This window comes from Hemicordylus capensis, chromosome 17 (genome assembly GCF_027244095.1).
Source record: "Hemicordylus capensis ecotype Gifberg chromosome 17, rHemCap1.1.pri, whole genome shotgun sequence".
Taxonomy (NCBI): domain Eukaryota; kingdom Metazoa; phylum Chordata; class Lepidosauria; order Squamata; family Cordylidae; genus Hemicordylus; species Hemicordylus capensis.
Window position 1 is genome coordinate 3,221,114 of NC_069673.1, and position 14,533 is coordinate 3,235,646.

A 14,533-nucleotide genomic window follows, 5' to 3' on the forward strand; every position below is an offset into this window, starting at 1 on the left:
AGTGTCTTCCTCCCCCTTTTGTGCAGCCTGGGATAATCCCGTGATTGACTTGGACCGGAGAGCTGTGGGCTCCGAGCCCGGCTTGGCAGCAGACTCACGGGCTGGCCTTGGGCGAGCCATCTTGCGGCTCTGCTTCTCTCTCTTTTATGATTTACAGGTGATAAACTGCACTTGTTGATAGGACAAACGCCATTTCCCGCTTGGTGTTCTTTAGGCGAACGGTTGTACAGCCAAGTTTTGAGGCTGGGAGATATTTTATGATTTGTATTGGTGGTGGTTTTCATGTAGTTCTGTGGGTTTTATTGTATGCTAATCTTGTAAACTGCCTTAGGTAGATGCTTGAAAGGCAGTATATCAATAAAGAGGTCTCAAGGTCCCACCTGTAAAATCTGCCCCACCAATAAAAAATCTGAACAATAGTCTACCTTGCAGGATTACGATGGCAGGCCCTGTGAGACCGATGGTAATTTGCAGATCAAAAATGCTCCCAAATTGGGCCTGTGTGAAGCTTTATCCAAATATGCATATTACTTCTCAGTAAGCAGTAGTACAGATCTAGTATCTCATGCTGGATCTCTTGTCTTATGAAGTATCATTCATAATACCCCAAACTCTATTTAACATCCAGCACAGCATCCCTCCACTGGCTGTTGCTGGTATCTGCCTTACGTTTCTTTTTAGATTGAATCTGGTTCTGATTCTTAGATTGTGGTTAGATCCCCTTTGAGGACAGGGGACCATCTTATTTATGTATTTCCCCCCCTATGTAAACCACTTTGAGAACTTTGGTTGAAGAGTGGTGTATAAATATTCGTAGTAGTGATTTAAAACTGAGCCGGGGAAAGAGCTTGCTGTTATAGGTCAGGAACGGTAGTTCTCCAGGGAGACATATAAGTGACCAGCTTGCGACTTGAGTTGCTGTATGTATTCAATTCTTGTAAACGATCTAAGTGCTGATAGTTTGTGGTGTTTATATGTTTAATTTTTCAGTTCAGTGACCATGAAAGGGGTCCGATTGATAGCCGTGGAAAGAGAGAGTCTGCTTGTCAGCCCAACAGGTAAGGTGTTCCGCGCTTCCTTTTTGTGCTTTGCAGATCTGTTGCATCTGTAGCCACGTGATTGGCCACTGCATCTGGGGGCACGCAGATTGATTGGGCATCGTGGAATCCTAGCGTCCTTGGTGGTCTTCTAGTCCCACCCCCTGCTTGGTGCCAGAATCTGCTATGGCACCCCTGACAGATGCCGCTGTTTGAAACACGCCCACTAAGAAGAGCCCACGACCACTGCGCATAGCAGACCGCTCCACTGCCAAACAGCCCCTTACACTTCTGGTATTCTACCTAATGCCTAGCCTAAATCTGCTTCCTCGCCATTTCAGCCCCTTGGTTCTAGTCCTCGGGAGCAGCAGAGAATATGTCTGCTCTCTCTTCTATGCGACAGGCCTTCAGGTATTTGAAGATGGCTAATAGTATTGCCACTTGGTCTTCTCTTGGCTACAAGATTTCCCACGCCTCTTGGATTTGGGGTCACTTTGTGGGAGGAAGCTAGTCGGTACATAGGAAGCTGCCATATACTGAGTCAGACCATTGGTCCATCTAGCTCAGTATTGTCTACACAGACTGGCAGCGGCTTCTTCAACGTTGCAGGCAGGGGTCTCTCTCAGCCCTATCTTGGAGACGCTTCCAGGGAGGGAATTGGGAACCTTCTGCTCTTCCCAGAGCGGCTCCATCCCTTGAGGGGAATCTCTTGCAATGCTCACACTTCTAGTCTCCCATTCATATGCAACCAGGGCAGACCCTGCTTAGCTAAAGGGACAAGTCATGCTTGCTACTACCAGACCAGCTGCTGCCAGTCTGTGTAGACAACACTGAGCTAGGCGGACCAAGAGTCTGACTCCGTCTAAGGTAGCCTCCTATGTAAGATTTGAGCTGCAAGCACAGGTACGCTGGTGCCCTCCCCTCTGTTAAACTTTGTTTAACCCCCTTGTCTATGGGGGTGAAGGGAACATTTGGAGATTGCGGGCCCACGTAATCTGGAGCCAGGCCTAGCTTTGTGGTATTAGCATGTCAGGGTGGGCTAGGTGAAAACGTGGGAGGGATAGAAAATCAAGATGGGTGCTTATGAACCTGTGTGTGTGGTCAGCTTTGCACAGCGAGCTACATTTAGTGCTCGCTGTCTGGTAGAAAGGAGGTTTTGAATCCTCCAGTATAAGGAATCCCAGTCTCGTCGCGGTCATACCCACTCCTCTCCTTGACACTGCCCCCCCGTCACCACCACCCCGACACTTGATGGAGTAATGGATACAGAGCCCTTAGAGTGAACAGCACCACGCTGACGGATTTCTTTTCCTAGATCAATTTGCAAAGCCCCATCTCTTCTTGTGTCTAAGCAGCCTCTGGAAAAAAATCTCTTTTATAATTGCTGGCTTTTAAATTAGAAATTGGATCAAGCTGGATTTTTATGCTTTTTAAAATTTATGATTTCATAGTGTTTTACCTCTACCTACATCTTCCTTGGAAAAATCGCATTTTTAAAGCTGGGGTATAAATGCATACAATAAATGTTTTGAGGGGCTTGCCTTATATTGGCAGTCGAAGTATCTCCGCCAGGGGTGGGCAAACCTGGCCCTCCAGCGGCTGGGACTACAACTCCCATCACCCCCAGCCCCGTTTTGACTGGCAGTGATGGCAGTTGTAGTTCAGCTACAGCTAGAGGGCCTAGTTTGCCCACCCCTGATATATGCAGATCCTTTTAATAGTCTTGCTGCTTTGAATTACTGTGTGTCATTCTTTCTGGCCAGGGAAGCCACTTAATAAACCTCAAACAATAAAAGCTTTTTTGGCATGAATTCTTTCCATCTTCCAACCTTTTTGAACTTGGGACGCTGCTTCCCATGTCTCACTGGACACCATGCACCCACCCCTAAGATAATACAAAGCGGACTCAGTAGCAGTTGCTGAACATCTCCAGCAAGCTCTCGCTCCTTCTTTGCTTCAGCCAGGAGCCTGCCGTGTTGGGCTTTCTCTTCGCTCTCAAAATGGCAGGTCTGCGAGTTGGCTGAGCTGGCCTAGCCAGTCTTTCATTTCGTGGCCTTGTTTTTCAAACACCTTTCTGCAGCCATCGAATCCTGTGGGCCAGAGAGGTTTTTCTAACGCTTGGCAAATACTGCATACCTGCTTGGAGCCTGTCCAGAGAGCAACAGCTTGTTGGCCCTTGGTCTGCCGTGCAATTGGAAACCAGTTCTGTTGCGACGGACACTTTGCCCGGGGTTGAAATAGCAGCAGAAAGGGTGACGATGCCAGAGCTGGAGAGGACAGGGGCAGGATTCCAGTGTGCTTGGCTTTGGCCACCGTGGCTTGGCTTGAGGTGTTCAACTTAGTTCTTGGTATTTGCTGTTATAGGCAGGATAAAAGGCTTTGTCCCTCTTTTTGCTGCTTGCCCGAAATCTGTATTTCTGCAGTAATCTAATCCTGTGGGCCAAGGGATTGTTAGACCCCCCTGAAGGGCAGAATAGGCTTTTCCCAGGAAGCCTGTGAAGATCTGAATAGTGGGAAGAAAGCTTATGGATCCTGCGAGAATCTCTTGCTGGCTTCCTGTCTTAGGGCGGTCACACAGGTTCCCAAGTTGTCTGGATCATAGTTTGCTTTCTGCAAAATGGGAATAAAGACCTGCTGCTCTTGCAAACCCGAGAGCTTGTGTAGGTCAGGGATAGTGATGTCTCTTAGCTAAAGATAAAGGTAAAGTGTGTCGTTGGGTCGGTGTCGACTCGTGGCGCCCACAGAGCCCTGTGGTTGTCCTTTGGTAGAATACAGGAGGGGTTGACCATGGCCATCTCCCGTGCAGTATGAGATGATGCCTTTCAGCACCTTCCTAGATAGCTGCTGCCCGATATAGTACCAGAAATCAAATCAATAAATAAATTTAAGTTTTTGTGTATGTTTTTAGCTTGTTTTTATGTTGTTGTTAACCGCCCAGAGATGAAAGTTAGGGGCAGTGTACAAATCCGATTGAATAAAAATCGGGTTACACTCTTAATAAGCGATGAAAAACCAGAATCCTGCACGAAGTGCTCCCCGAGAGCTCGCAGGGACTTTGGGTTAGATTTGACCAATATGTGGACGCACCCCCTCCATTCTAGAGGAGATGCGAGCTAAAAGCCGGGTGTGGGAAACCTCATGGTTTTGGAAACCCTGATCTGTGCAGCCACAGCAGAACCCTTAAATCTAGTTCAGAGTGGTTTGAAATGCACCCATGGAGCAGTGTTTCCTCTAAGGTGTGCACATGTGTGCACACTCAAACATTCTTTAATGTCCACTCAGTTAATTTTAGACCCCGCTCAGGTTGAATCAGGAAGGCCCCACTCTGAATGCATGTGCACACACACTGCCTTGATACTGCCGCCCAGAACAAAATTCATTCCGCACACAGATGGAAAAAAATGAGAGAGAACACTGCCATGGAGGTCTGTGGGGTGCAGTAGTCCATGATCTCGGCCCACAAACCTCGATCATCAGTATCCTCTCATTATGAAGGCTCACTATGGTCTTTTTGTTACGTCTGCCCCCTTGGAGATGGGAAATAGTTTTTAGCATTATCGTATCTACTGCTTTCTGTGTGTCATTGCCCGTTCTGTATCCCTACTCCTGATCAATTTTGGTCAAATTGCCGTCATGTTTGCTCAGAGCCAAGGGTTAGGGTAAAGTAAAGTTGTGCTGTCGAGTTGGTATTGACTCCTGCTGACCACAGATCCATGTGGTTTTCTTGGTAGAGAATACAGGAGGGGTTTACCATTGCCATCTCCCGCACAGTATGAGATGATGCCTTTCAGCACCTTCCTCTATCGCTGCTGCCTGATAGAGGTGTTTTCCATAGTCTGGGAAACAGACCAGTGGGGATTTGAACCGGCAACCTCTTGCTCCTTGGCAAGTTGCTTCCCCGCTGGTTAGGGTAACCATGTGCAAATTGTTGTACTCTTTCTCCACAGTGATCTTTGGGGAACGTTCCTGCCAGCTTTCGTTTCCATTCTTCTGACAACCTTGATAAAATTGCATAATCGTCCGTGTTCTTAAAACTTTTCAAAGCTTTGAAAACGCTCTTGTAAATTTGGGCACCGTAGTTTCCATGGTCAGGACAATGAAAGCAGGGAATCATTCAGTGCTGTCTCCTCTCTTCCATGTCTGGGGGGTGTAGACGTCAAAAATCACAATGAGCATTCTCTCCCCCCCCCCCCCCGCCGATGAGACTGACCACCCCAACTGGCTCAGGTGGTCCTCCTTGAAGACCAGCAAGGAAGAAGTTACTAAGATCTGTGTTGCCTTGCCTCAGTTTGACAGGCACACCAATGAAGAGCCCTGTGAAGTCGTCTCTGGCACGACCCCAGTAGCATGCACGTCGGCACGTAGCAAGAAGCAGGATGGCCCAGCAAGCGAACGTTGGCGCTCTCCTGACCATGCTGGATTCTCCAGATCTGGCTGTCCAGGAAGAAATAACAGCTGAGTTCCGTGAGCACCTCAATTTGGGTAGGTACCGCTTGTATCCCAAGTGGAGAGATGGGCTTTCTGGAAGACTCTGAGTGGGAAACTTTTCTGATGCCAATTTCTTCCTTGTTGGTGTAAAGCTTGCACTGTTTTCTTAGGAAAAGTTTATTATGTAAATATTCCTGATGCCCTAAATAGATTGTGATCTGATTTGGCATGTTATATTTTTTTTAGGGGTGTGTGTGTGTGTTTTGAACCCAAAACAAAAAACCACCACCATATTACTTTCTCACGCTGTGTCTCAAAAGTTTCTCAAGTCATTGAACTGAGAGATGGGATCTGGGGAGCAGGGTGGGTCGGATATCCATCAAAGCACTTCATGTGGTTTGAATGCTATACTGAAATTCAAAGCTTTATGTGGAACAAATTTGTTCTTGATGATTATCATTAAAACACATGTGATTAAAACACAAACTTCTGTTTTATTCATCTTGAAAACAGTCTGTAGCCCACCCACCCGCCTATGATGCCACATCACCTCAATAGAAGACCTCTACATACGGAGATCCTGTATATCAGGGGTTCCCAACCCGTGGTACTCCAGAAGTTGCTGGACTACAACTCCCATCATCCCCAGCCACAGTTCTGGAGGTGATAGGAGTTGTAGTTCAGTAAATATATTGTGGCTAGGGATGATGGGAGTTGTAGTTCAGCAACTTCTGGAGTACCACGGGTTGGGAACTCCTGCTGGTTATTCATAGAGAGACATTAAATGGTGGCAGCGAAAGGAAGGAATGCAGAGAAACAAAAATCGTAAATATATTCCAGTAAGTGCATTCTTAAAACCCCCACTCGCAACACAAGTTCATTTGGCAGGTTGTGAGATTGTGAAACACTTCATGGGTTCTGTACCCTCTGATTTAAATTTCTTCCAGATCTGCTCGAATCAGGAAGTGATGTGTTTGTACCATGTTGTGTGTGTGTGTCTCTCTCTCTCTCTCGTACCATGATAGATCGTGGACCTATGGTTATCAATTCTTTGGTGGATTACTATTTGGAAACCAGTTCCCAGCAGGCCTTGCACATCCTGTCCACACTTCAGGAGCCCCATGACAAGGTAAAACAAATGCCGTATTTCCCCAAAGCGAAGACGATACTGGATTTAAGACCCCTTTTAAAAATACAGGTGTAACCTGTGTTTGCACCTCAAAAGAAGTGGACTTTGAATTCAAGATTGCCTCCTAACGGCAAACAACTTTGGATAAAACCTAGTCTTGGATTCAGGTAAACCGGGTACTCCTCAAGAAGCACTTTTCTGTAGTCCCGGAGACAATGTTAAGTAGGGCAGTCTGGAATCTTGCTCTGTCCCCTTTAAACCAGAATTTGGTGTTAGAAAAGAGAAAAGGCTGAGCCCCAGTTGCGTCGTGGTGGTGGTGGTGGGGAGGAGTTTTCCTTTTATATGATCCTGTGTGAATGAATGATGCTGTGGTGTGCTTGAGCCCCTTATGAGGGTCTCCCATCCCATAGGAGAGCTGGTCTGGTGGTAGCAAGCATGACTTGTCCCCATAGCTAAGCAGGGTCCGACCTAGTTGCGTATGAATGGGAGACTATGTGTGTGAGCCCTGTAAGCTATTCCCTGATATTCCCTGGAGACACTCTCCGCAGTGTGGATGGAGCCACTCTGGGGAGAGCAGAAAGTTCCCAGTTCCCTCCCTGGCTTCTCCAAGATAGGGTGGAGAGAGATTCCTGCCTGCCACCTTGGAGCAGCCACTGCCAGTCTGTGAAGACAATAGTGAGCTAGATAAACCAATGATCTGACTCAGTAGAAGGCAGCTTCCTACGTTCCTAAATCAGGCCTGCTCAACTTAGGCCCCCCCCCCAGTTTTTGGACTACAACTCCCATAATCCCCAGCCACAGAGGCCAATAGCCAGGGATGATGGGAGGGGCAGGCTAACATCTGCAGGAGGGCCGAAGTTGAGCAGCCCTGGTCTAAATGCTCTGCGTACTTGAAGCCCACGGCTCCTTAAAAAGCGGGTGGAACTCTTTTGTGAATTTCTCTCTCTCTCTCCCCCGTTCCCCAATCTATTTTAGCATCTTCTGGACAAGATCAATGAATATATGAGCAGACCGACTACCCGTCTCTCCACCCTCTCTCTCCTTGGTCACGTGATACGGCGCCAGCCCTCTTGGAAACATAAACTGTCCCAAGCGCCTGTCCTGCTCTCTTTGCTCAAGTGTCTCAAGGTAAGGGTGTGGTGCAGTTCTTCTTTGACCTCTTTGTCACATGTATTGATGAACATGGCTGACGTAGCTGTCCTTGGCTTTATGTATTGGTTATATTTGTACATCGCCTCAAACTTGAGTTTCTCTGGATGGTTTACAGCAACATAAAACAAATTGAATTCAAAATTGAAACATTAAAGCAATTTTAAAATCACAATTCTGGTTTAAAAAGAAAATTCTTGGGTGAGTAAATGTATCTTAACAGCCCTCTTTGAAGCTGTCAGAGATGGGGAGGCTCTTATTTCAGCAGGGAGCTCATTCCAGAGTTTCGGGGTGGCAACAGAGACGGCCCACCCCAACTGCAGACGGGCCTCTCTGGATGATCTCAGTGGGTGATGGGGCTCATGGTGGGGAAGGCGTTCATTTTTGTTTTTTCTTTTGCAGACGGACACGGATGTTGTGGTACTCATCACAGGTGTGCTGGTGCTGATAACCCTTCTGCCAATGATCCCCCAGTCTGGGAAACAGCACCTTCACGATTTCTTTGGCGTCTTTGGCCGCTTTTCCTCCTGGTGCTTGAAGAACCCAGGTGAGATGCAAGTGACTCTTTTGTTATGAGCAAGTTACCTGTTGGCTTCTTGTCCTGAGCAGAATCTCAAGCCTGGATGGGATTTGGGTCCCTATATAAATAAGATGTGTCTGTGTGTCGTGTCTGTGTGTGTGTTTGTGTACTTACTTTGACACTCTCCTTGCTCAAGCCTTCCACTTCGGGGGTTTTGGCATGTGAAGTATGAATACAATGAATCTTTATATTCCGCTTTTCAACAGAAGTTCCCAAAGTGGTTTATAGATAGATAGCTCCCCTATCCCAAAGGGCTCGCAATCTAAAAAGGAAACGTAAGAGACACACCAGCAACAGCCACTGGAGGGGATGCTGTGTGGGTTCAGATAGGGCCAGTTGCTCTCCCCCACTCAATACAAGAGAATCTCCGCTTTGAAAATATGCCTCTTTGCTCAGTTAGCAGGGGACTAAGTAACCCACCTAATACTTGGTCTGCTCACACGGTTGCTTTGGAAATGGTCTCTGTGTCTGCACTTCAATGCGCCAGCAGGCTAATCCAGTCAGAGCAGGGCTGAGTGCATGCTTAAAAACAACCCCCAGATTGTTCCTAGACTTCTTTGCCTGTGCCCGCTGTGAAATCACGGCGTATGTGCTGCCCTGAGTTAGCGTTGGCATCCTAACTTGCTCTGTCTCCTCCTCCCCAGGTCACGTGGCGGAGATCTACCTAGTCCACCTCCATGCCAGCGTCTACGCCCTCTTTCACCGCCTCTATGGAATGTATCCTTGCAACTTCGTTTCCTTCCTACGCTCGCACTACAGTATGAAGGAGAACTTGGAGACCTTCGAAGAGGTGGTCAAGGTAGACGGACCGGTCGTACGTGTGGTCCCCCTGTGGAAAACCCCTGGTGCCCTTGGAATGATATGCTGGGGCTTTCTTGCATTTAAATGAACTGAACCATTCGCCTGTGAATAGCAGCCTAGCCTGCAGTGGCAAACTTTATTTCGTGTACAGTCATCCTTTGCCAACTGTGAGGGTTCCGTTCGGGGAAACCCTCGCGGTTGGAGAACTCGCGGTTGGTGAGCCATTGAAATCAATGGCAAACGGGGTTAGGGAAATCGTGGTCGCAAAAGGACCACAATATACAGTGAATAATAGGAAATCCCCCCCCCCCAAATTGCCATGAGTCAGTAAGAGGAGTAAAGGAGAACGCCAAAAATCACCCCCTGAGGGCCCCCCCACACAAATTGCCAAAAAATCTCACCAAACCACAGATACTCGGTTCACAGTTGGAGAGACATGCCACAATTTCCAAGGTGCGGATACTTAAAACTGCAGTTGGGAAACCCGCATTTGGCAAGGGAGGATTGTATTTATGCTTTGCCCCCAAATTCATGTCTCTGGGCAGTTGACAATAAACAAAACCATTTAAAACCACAATTCTAGATAATTTGGGTGAGTAGGTGGGTCTTCTCTTTAAAAGCACTCAGAGATGGAGAGGCTCATCTTGGCAGGGAGCACATTCCAAAGCTTCGGGACCACAACAGAGAGCCTGCCCCCAGACAAACTGCAGATGGATCCCTCCGGATAATCTTAATTGGCAGCGGGGTTTGTAATATATGCCATAAAAGGACCCTTCTCTTTGCTCCCACCCACTGCCCCGCTCTCTAAAAAAGCATGGACAAGTTTTAAAATGCAAATTAAATTTCCGCAATCCAGACACAATAATTCAGACCTATGCCTGTGAACTTTGTCCTAATTGATTTGCAAAATCTGCTATTGGCATTTTAAGCCTTGCTATGTACGATTCTGAAGGGAGCCAGAATGGTACACACAGAATGTAATGCTTCCATTTGCACCTGGCTGTCGGGGAAATAGAATATACAAGCTGCGTGGTGGATTGGACCAAAGGTTGCCTAGGCTTCGGCGCGGGCGCTTCCCTGGGGTTACGCCCCAGCGCACAGCCAAAATATTGTCCTCTTCTGCTTTTTTCAGCCAATGATGAAACACGTGCGTATCCATCCCGAGCTGGTGACTGGTTCCAAGGATCACGAGCTAGACCCTCGCAGGTATCCGAACGTCCGTGTCGACCGTCTTCTCTCTTTTGAGATGAGCCGGGTAGAGCCAGAGGTGGCTGCAGGCGGACCTTGACTTAAGGCACTCTTGAGTTAGGCGTCGTGGCCCTCAAGACACTGTGAAGATGCCACCTTGTTTCAGCTTCACAGCACCTGGCGTGTGGGGGGGGGGGGTGTCCCACTGGCGCAGGGGTTGCAGGAGGAGGAAGTGATCGTGGGCATGGAGACTGGCAGTCCGGACACAGCCACTGGTGCCTCTGGGGCTGCAAAGGGATTGGTTGGCTTGCCTGTCGGGGAGCCCCGCCCCCTTGCCACTTCTGCTCCTTCAGTTCCTCCAGATCAGCTGCAGGGCTGAGACCGTGAAAGGGAACTTAGGAAGCTGCCATATACTGAGTCCGACCCTTGGTCCATCCAGCTCAGGATTGTCTACCCAGACTGGCAGTGGCTTCTCCAAGGTTGCAGGCAGGCAGGAATCTCTCTCAGCCCTACCTTGGAGATGCTGCCAGGGAGGGAACTTGGGACCTTCTGCCTGCAAGCAGACAGGTGCTCTTCCCAGAGCGGCCCCCTCCCCTAAAGGGAATATCTTCCAGGGCTCACACATGTAGTCTCCCATTCAAATGCAAGCCAGGATGGACCCTGCCTAGCCAAGGGGGCAATTCCTGTTTGCTGCCACAAGACCAGCTCTCCTCCCTTATGCTATCTGCTCCTTTTTTCAATCTCTTCCTCAAAATTCCTAACGCTGACCTTGTGTGTGTTTTGCCACCCCAGCTGATTGAGTCAGTGAAGGCAAGAGCTTTCCTGCATGTTTCTCGTCCACTTTGGAGCACGTTAGGCTATCTGTGAAGCTGTTGTTTTAAAAAAAAGACTCTTCCCAATTTCTCCCAAGACCCCTCTCACACGTGTGCATCACACTCTGTAGTGGCTGAAAACTGACAAGCGCTGCTTGGGTCCGAAACAGGTGGAAGAGACTAGAAACGCACGACGTTGTGATCGAATGTGCCAAAATCTCCCTGGACCCAGCCGAGGCGTCCTATGAAGATGGCTACTGTTCCGCATCCCAGCAGGGCTGCTCCCGCTTGCAGCATCGTCCGGCAGACCCTGGCGCCAGCCCTTACGTTTCCCCGCACAGCAGCTTAGGTAACGTTGTGTAGCTTGCCTCCAAAAAGCAAAGATCTTTGAACAGCCCTTCAGAGTACATAGGGAGCTGCCATATACTGAGTCAGACCATTGGTCCATCTATCTCAGCGTTGTCTACCCAGGCTGGCAGCAGCGTCCCCAAGGTTACAGGCAGGAGAGTCTCTCAGCCCTGTCTGGAGATGCTGCCAGGGAGGGGACTTGGAACCTTCTGCCTGCAAGCAGACAGGTGCTCTTCTCCTGGGTTATGGCCACATCCCCTAAGGGGAGCATCTTACAGTGCTCATGCATGTTGTCTCCCGTCCAGATGCAAATCAGGGCAGAGCAAAGGGGACTATTCATGCTTGCTACCAGTCACCTTAAGTGATGCAGCGAGGAAATGCTTGACTAACAAGCAGAAGATTGCTGGTTCGAATCCCCGCTGGTCTGTTTCCCAGACGATGGGGAACACCTATATAGGGCAGCAGCGATAGAAGAAGGTAATGAAAGGCATCCTCTCATACTGAATGGGAGATGACAATGGTAAGCCCCTCCTGTATTCTACCAAAAGAAAACCACAGGGTTGCCAGGAGTCGAAATCGACTTGGCGGCACACTTTACCTTTACCAGAAGACCAGCTCTCCTCAGAGGAGATCTCGGAGTCGCTGAGGTCTAGAGCCGATGCCACACTGGGTCTCAGCAATCTGGAATGTGCAAATGGGGATCCAGACCCGGGAGTGCACGCTTCTCCCGCCCATCTTATTTATTTAACAATACTTGTAAGCTGCCCATCTAGTACAATACAAGTCGGGCTGGCTCACAGACAAGAAAACAAGTTAAGCAATATAAAGTAGATAGAATTCAATTCTTAAGAAGACCCAATTAAAATCAGATTTACAAATTAAACCACTGGGACAGGTTTCTAATGTGTCCCTAAAAAGATGAGTCATTAATAGTTTCTTAAAAACTGGAGGGAGCATGGCAAAGCTCGTCCAGGAGGGCATTGCAGAACCGAGAGGCCACAACCCAAAAGACCCTGTATCTGTTCCCCGCCATCCGGCTTGTGGCCAGTGACAGGGCTGCAAGTGGGGTCCATGATGTAGAATGAAGGGCTCTGGCAGAGTCATGTGGTCTGACAGATCCTCTGCCCAAGCTGTGTAGGGCTTTAAACCAGTACTTTGAACCTAGCCCACAAGCAAACTGATAACCTGTGAAGCTGCCACCGGATGGGTGTAATACTCATGATGTGATTGGTGCCCATAAGCATCCTTTTGGCAACAATCTGGACCAGCTGACGCTTGGGCAGTGGGTGGGGAGAGAGAAAAGAGACAGCACCAACAAATGGAAGGCAAAAACAGGGAAGAACTCCCAAGGTGCCGATGCATTTTTCTCAATGTGTTTTTATTGGTACACTTTCATAAAAGTGGTTCAATGTTGCCTTGCGCATTTCGAGGCAATGCTCACCTTGAGAGGCAAATCTTGAGTAGGTAAAGTTATTCACAATGTTTTCCTGGGCAAACATTTCCCAGGCAATGTTTCCTTTTCCTTTTCCAGGAAAACAAACATGGTCAACACCTAGAGGGAACACCGGAGTAGACCCCTGTGTGTTGAAAACCGTGTCAGATTCAGGATTTTAAGGCTCATTCTGTGTGACCAGCTGAAGCTTTAAATAGAGTTTTGACATTGGAAGCCATAATGCTCCCTCCCTCTCCCCTATTTCCCCCCTTTTAAATTTAACTTTATCTCTCTCTCTTTTTTTTAATCCAGGGGCATCAACGTCTACCCCTTATCCTGCTTCTCGGCTAACGCTCTCACAAGTCTCAGGGCAGCTACCTCAGATCTTGAATTCTCAGCCCTCCTGTCTGTCCTCTGAGCCTCAGCAGGTAACGTGGTTCAGCCTTGGCCCGAGAGTGCGGGATGCATTCCAGGCTTGCGTACGTTTGGCACTCCCCCCCTCTTGTTTCAGGTCGCGTTCTGGAGCCCGTCTGCTGTGTGTGGCATGGCCACTCCCCCCACCTCCCCTGGAATTGCTCTGGAGTCCTCGCAGACCTCCTCCCAGCCTTACAGCAAGTTCTTTCACACCCCTGGTAGGTCCACTGTTTCAGGTCCTCTTTGTTCAGCCTTGCACCCAAAATGGAATCACTTCCCTTGAAGTGCTGAGATTACTCTCTAGATTTGGGGGTGTCAAACTCAATTGGGTGGTGGGCCAAGTTTGATTCTAATGTACCTCTGGGGGTCTGCACATAATCTCATGCCACCTTACGTCCTCCCCTTCCTCCCCCCTCTTTCTCCCACTCTCTTCCTTTCTTCCTCTCTCCCTTGCCCTGCCACTTAAATTAGCCGAAAGCACTACTTTTTGCACTAGAATATTCTCAGGGAAAGATTGTGATTTTTAAAATATATATTTTTAGAAGAAATGCTGAACATAACCCTCATATTTTGGCTGCTGATCTCAATTTTGACGGCTATTGTTCTCAACAGATTTTTAACACGCATTCTGATGATGATGATGATGATGACATTTATATCCCGCTCTTCCTCCATGGAGCCCAGAGCAGTGTACTACATACTTAAGTTTCTTTTTCACAACAACCCTGTGAAGTAGGTTAGGCTGACTGGCCCAGAGTCACCCAGCTAGTATCATGGCTGAGTGGGGATTTGAACTCGGGTCTCCCCGGTCCTAGTCCAGCACTCTAACCACTACGCCACGCTGGCTCTTCCAAAGCATAATCAAGAAAAGGGTGACCTCAAAGCAGTGGTGCATCCGCTGGTAACCTCCCGGTTTGACTGTTGCAATGCGCTCTACATGGGGCTGCCTTTGTATGTAGTTCGGAAACTTCAGTCAGTTCAAAATGCGGCAGCCAGATTGCTCTCTGCGGCAACCCGGAGAGACCATATTATGCCTGCTTTGAAACTGTTGCACTGGCTGTTGATACGTTTCTGGGCAAAATACAAAGTGCTGGTTTTTACCTTTAAAGCCCTGAATGGCTTAGGTTACCTTAGAGAGCACCACCTTCTGCATGATCCCCACCACACATTAAGGTCATCTGAGAAGGTCCGTCTTCAGTTACCACCAGCGCGTCT

The 14,533-nt window shown here is 48.4% G+C and overlaps 1 protein-coding gene across 7 annotated transcripts in view; it reads left to right on the forward strand.

Annotated features, from left to right (window-relative positions):
* Positions 1 to 14,533, forward strand: part of TSC1 (TSC complex subunit 1) — a 55,526-nt gene that overhangs the window by 13,667 nt on the left and 27,326 nt on the right. For 6 of the 7 annotated variants that reach the window (XM_053282092.1, XM_053282095.1, XM_053282096.1 and 3 more), the window contains exons 2-11: positions 991 to 1,058; positions 5,326 to 5,519; positions 6,491 to 6,594; positions 7,570 to 7,722; positions 8,146 to 8,290; positions 8,968 to 9,122; positions 10,257 to 10,330; positions 11,295 to 11,473; positions 13,217 to 13,332; positions 13,416 to 13,536. In XM_053282092.1, the coding sequence (XP_053138067.1) occupies positions 5,414 to 5,519; positions 6,491 to 6,594; positions 7,570 to 7,722; positions 8,146 to 8,290; positions 8,968 to 9,122; positions 10,257 to 10,330; positions 11,295 to 11,473; positions 13,217 to 13,332; positions 13,416 to 13,536 (1,153 nt within the window). In that variant the 5' untranslated portion in view covers positions 991 to 1,058; positions 5,326 to 5,413. Of the gene's footprint in view, positions 1 to 990; positions 1,059 to 5,325; positions 5,520 to 6,153; positions 6,305 to 6,490; positions 6,595 to 7,569; positions 7,723 to 8,145; positions 8,291 to 8,967; positions 9,123 to 10,256; positions 10,331 to 11,294; positions 11,474 to 13,216; positions 13,333 to 13,415; positions 13,537 to 14,533 lie in introns of those variants that run through there. The other variant, XM_053282094.1, reaches the window with a different exon arrangement.